General features: G+C 33.7%; 1 protein-coding gene across 1 annotated transcript in view; it reads left to right on the top strand.

The window, feature by feature from the left end:
* Positions 1 to 3,611, top strand: part of LOC137615293 (gastrula zinc finger protein XlCGF57.1-like) — a 153,607-nt gene extending 149,996 nt beyond the window's left edge. The window contains exon 3 of the mRNA XM_068345033.1: positions 351 to 3,611. Within this exon, the coding sequence (XP_068201134.1) occupies positions 1,147 to 2,361 (1,215 nt within the window). The 5' untranslated portion in view covers positions 351 to 1,146 and the 3' untranslated portion in view covers positions 2,362 to 3,611. The remainder of the gene's footprint in view (positions 1 to 350) is intronic.
* Positions 3,612 to 5,000: the final 1,389 nt, after the last annotated feature.

The raw sequence follows: 5,000 nt of genomic DNA, 5'->3' as shown, positions 1-5,000 counted from the left end.
TATATATGTGTGATATCCTTGATCTCACTTCCTAAAACTTGCTGGTATCTTCACCATGCCTTTTCCCATTTTTATACAGATATGCTATTCATTACATTTTGCTTTCCAAGTAAAGAAGGGGATTATTGAATATAGGTTTCAAATAAATGAAAAGCGGATTTCAACAACTCCGGGTTAAATTACATTGAAATAAGGTTTGCTGGATACACCGCTTGTTAAGTACCTGTATTTATGGAGCTGTAATAATTCATCTGAGAGGTCATCTGAAATGTAACTGAAATCTTTTGTTTTTCTGTAGATGTACAATATTACAGTTTATCTCTAATTGTTTTATCATTTTCTTATTTCAGACGTCTCTTCCCCAAACACTCGTCAGGTTTGGCATGAAGCTCTTAGAAATTGATGTGTCAAACGATGAGTGAGAATTTCAGGTATGATCACGTTGAGATTAACAAAGCCGGTAAATTCATACCAAATACATGTCCTAAAGTATCCATATTTAAAAACTTTTAAATTTTATAAAACATTGTTATCCGTTGACCTTGTGTGTCATTATTTGCCCAACAAAAAAATCGAGCATTTGATTTGCTGCATTAGCACTTGGTTTGTATGAAGGATTATGAAGGAAAATTCAAAGAGCTCATTATATCCTTATGGGAATCTTTTGTGAAACCAAATGCTATCATGAGGGAGAGAACTGATTAATGTAGGTTCTCTTTTGCAGAACATTAAGAAGTAGGAATAAAATATAGTAGCTTATGTTACAAATTTATATTAAATTATTTTAAAAAATAACCTGTCATTCACATGAATGAAGTTTACAAGTCCACTAATATCAAAGCAAACTCCTAAAAGATATAACACCCTCATCTGAATAGGAAAAGGAATGAAGAGAAGTCAAGAAAATAAATATTCGTATGTGAAAAACAATTGAAATCTAGAGAACTGATGCAGGCACATCTTTTTTTATTTTAACAGAAAAATGGGAATTCTTATAGTTTGATACTTGGCTCAACGGGAAATGGGTGTGAGCTTCAGCAAAGCAAGTAGCACAGACAAGTAGAAGTACTGTGTATAGAACTTGAGTTTCAGCTTGTAGATAATTGGATAAAAAAGAAACTAGTATATCAAAGAAAAAGGGCTAAAATGAATTCATTAAAATCCTCAGATTTTTTGGTGAAAAGTGAATGTGAAGATCCATTATCAGTCCCTCCAATTAAGGAAAGAAACAGCAATGGTTGTGCGTTTAGACTAGAAAATAATGATGGTTATCTGTGTGGTGACCCATTTATGGAAGTCAAAATAGAGCCTGAGGTATTTTACGATTTAGAAGGGGAAATAGAAGATCCTTGCAAAATTAAATCGGCATTGAGAAATGATTCATTACCTTGCAAAAAGGAAGTAGGTGAAGAAAAAAGGAATAATTGCCTTAAGGAAGGGCCTTTCAAATGCACGGTATGTGGAAAAATCTTTACAGCAAGAGGCAAACTCAGAATACATATGAAAATGCATAATGGGGAAGACCCATTCAAATGCTATGACTGTGGGAAGGTATTTTCTCAAAAGTACAGGCTGAGAAATCACATGAGGCTTCATACTGGAGAGAAGCCATTCAAATGCTCAGATTGTGGGAAAACATTTTCCCAAAAATCCAACATGACAGTTCACTTGAGGCGTCATACTCGAGAGAAGCCATTTAAATGTTCTGATTGTGGGAAAGGTTTCTCCCGTAAAAACAGTTTGAGAACTCACATGAGGCGTCATACTCAAGAAAAGCTATTCCAGGGTTCTGATTGGGGAAAAGATTTCTCCCAGAAAAACAATCTGGCAATTCAAGAGAAAAGGGAGAAGCCATTCAAATGCTCAGATTGTGGGAGAGGATTTTCTCATAAATCCAGTTTAACAGCTCACATGAAACTTCATAATGGGGAACATTTTATATGCCCTGACTGTGGGAAAGAATTTTCTAAGACTTCTAATCTTATAAGGCATAAGAAGATTCATGCTGGAACTAAATCAGTAATTTGTGTAGAATGTGGAAAAGATTTTTGGGATGAAGATAAACTCAGACTCCATGTAAGAAAGCATTCTGGAGAGAAGCCATTCAGATGTTTTTACTGTGGGAAAGCATTTTCCCATAAATCAAATCTGAAAATTCACACAAGAATTCATACTGAAGAGAAGCCATTCAGCTGCGCTGACTGTGGGAAAACATTTTATCGTAAAAATCATCTTGTAATCCATATGATGAGTCATACAGGGGAAAAGCCATTTGAATGCAATAAGTGTGAGAAGACGTTCACACAGAAATGTAATCTCTCAAGACATATAGTGCATAGTCACAGTGGAGAAAAGCCATAGGAAAAGCAGACAACTATATTTTCAGAAAAGTTATCTAAGCTGTTGAAAAGTAATATTGGATATGAGGCACTTTTTGAAAATTGGTAGAAAGAAGTGGAACTAAATTGCGTGATTTTATAAAATATTAACTAATAAGTAGTATTTTAATTAGAAATCAAACAAAGCAGGAAAAGGATTTCAGTCAAGCATTAAATAAAAATAGATATAAGAAGAATGACTAAATTTAGTTCAGTCACTGTAAAGAATAATACATAAATTTTGCATTAATATGCTCTTTAATGCTAGTTCTTATGATGGAAGAAAGAGAGAAAACGTGATATATGAATGCATTTCTTAAAAAGGAAGTAATAAAGTGGCCAATTCTATTACCCGAAACTCTCATTTAGTGTAGAAAATGGAAATTCCAAATGTGCAAGGCTAAGAAATGTGATGAGTTTTTACACCAAATTTTTCTTTTCCAATAATCTACCAGATGTTCATTTGCTCACATTATTCTTGAAATGAAACTTCAGAAGCAAGATCTAAAATCACAAACTTTTTCCTCATAGTACTCCACTACCATTACTTGCCCAATTAGTGCATGAGGATGGTTGGTAGATTGAAGTGCCATTGTCGATTTACAGTATTTCGCTTTTGTTTCTTGTTCAATTTTAGCGAGATATCATTTATGAAATGTCTAAACTTTCATTTTGCGTAATGTTTTTATAGAGGGATGTAACGGTATCTGGATCGTTATTGGATGAGCTCAATATTTCAAGTATGTTCTCTGATTCTTCTAAGATTATTTTCTGCAGTGTTTGCAAGAATTGTATTTAGAGTGCTCACCAGAAATCACATTTTATGGCGAGGCAGTGACTGAATGGAAAATCTGTGTTGTAAAAGGTAGATTAGACAATGTCATAATTCGTTGCCGGTGAGTTAACGCCAAATAAAGTTTTTGTTATTTAAAAGCTTCATATTACTTGACTCGTAAAGAGCCAATTGTTTTATTTCACATCTTGCAGTTGCCTTTCCAGTGATACCAAATGCAATACTATATTACCATGTTGTTTTCCAAATTGTTGGAAAATTTTTAATTTATTTATATATGCAATATAGGGAAGGAATTGTATACAGAATGTATATACTATAGAGTGTATCTTAATTACAACTATTTTAACTTCAAGTGGTAATTTCTGAGGGATATCAGTGAATCTCTTTTCTGTTGAGCCCTTACCCAATTCGGATTACAATTATGTCTTTTCATTAAAGAAGATTTTTATTACACATTGAGTCATCAAAATAATAGAGTGCATGAATTCGGATTATAGTTTTATGATCTACCTATATTACAGCAAATTTACAGCAAATACAGAGCTTCCTCTGTACTTTATTCATCTAAAGCTCTTTTTGAAATTAAATTTTTGTTTCATTATATTGAAACAGGTTTATGATTAGGTGCAGTATATGAGGTTTTCAAGTTCACTACCTCATTAACATTTGAATAGGATCAAGGCAGGATTTCAAAGTCTCTGCCTTCTTTTTAGCACTTTGCAAACTTCTGGGTAGTTGAGTCACATTTTAAAACCCTTGGAAGAGGAATTCTTATTAGTTGACAGTTTACTGTTTGTCGAATCATTATCTGGTTCTGTATTCGTGTAAAAAATGAATCACGGAAGGAATAATATACCAAGTCGACCCTTGCACAGGTATAGTGGGATTTACATTGTGTATAAGGAAGTGACCTAATGTTTGTCTCTTGTCTTGTAACTACGCTTAGAGAATCGCTACTATCTGTGTTCATTTATACCATATTATTCTAAATATGGAGCAACACTTTGTCAGTTTAATTTATTAAATGGAAGATTAATATTTAATGATTAAAGTACTGTACAAATAGTTCAGAGAGGTAGAAATGTATATCACATGGATTAAATTTTAAAAGGAGATTTATCTACACCTGTTGATAAATGTGATCGGAACTAATTTTGAGAGGTACATATGTCTGTACATCACTGTGCATATTGAAGGTTTTCCCATATTTATCATCGTCATCATCTTCCCCTACGCCTATTGACGCAATGGGCCTCAGTTAGATTTTGCCAGTCATTTCTAACTTGAGCCTTCAATTCAATACTTCTCCATTCGTCATCTCCTACTTCACGCTTCATAGTCCTCTGCCATGTAAGTCTGGATCTCCTAACTCTTCTAGTGCCTTGTGGGGCTGTGCTAAACATTTGGTGAGCTAATCCCTCTTGGGGAGTGCGAGGAGCATGCCCAGACCATATTCATCTAACCCTCATTATGATCTTATCCACATATAGCACTCGAGCAATTTCTCTTCTAGTTTCAATTTCAATCCTGTCGGCCATTTAACACCTAATATCCTTCTGAGCGCTTTGTTCTCAAATCTACTAAATTTATTTGAAAAACTTTCATTGCCATACCATGAATTATGTCCATATAGTAACACCGATCTCACTAAACTGAATTATCTGACTTTTATATGTAATTTCAGAAGATTTGATTTCCAAATTTTACTTAACCTAGCCATTGTCTGATTTGCTTTTTTTATACCTTTCATTAAACTCTAATCCTAAAGACCCTATATTGGAGATCATAGTTCCCAGATACTTGAATGATTCTACCTCATAAATCCT

Source organism: Palaemon carinicauda, chromosome 21, assembly GCF_036898095.1.
Source record: "Palaemon carinicauda isolate YSFRI2023 chromosome 21, ASM3689809v2, whole genome shotgun sequence".
NCBI lineage: Eukaryota > Metazoa > Arthropoda > Malacostraca > Decapoda > Palaemonidae > Palaemon > Palaemon carinicauda.
Note: the sequence above shows the minus strand (reverse complement) of the source record. Positions and strands in the feature narration are given on the sequence as shown.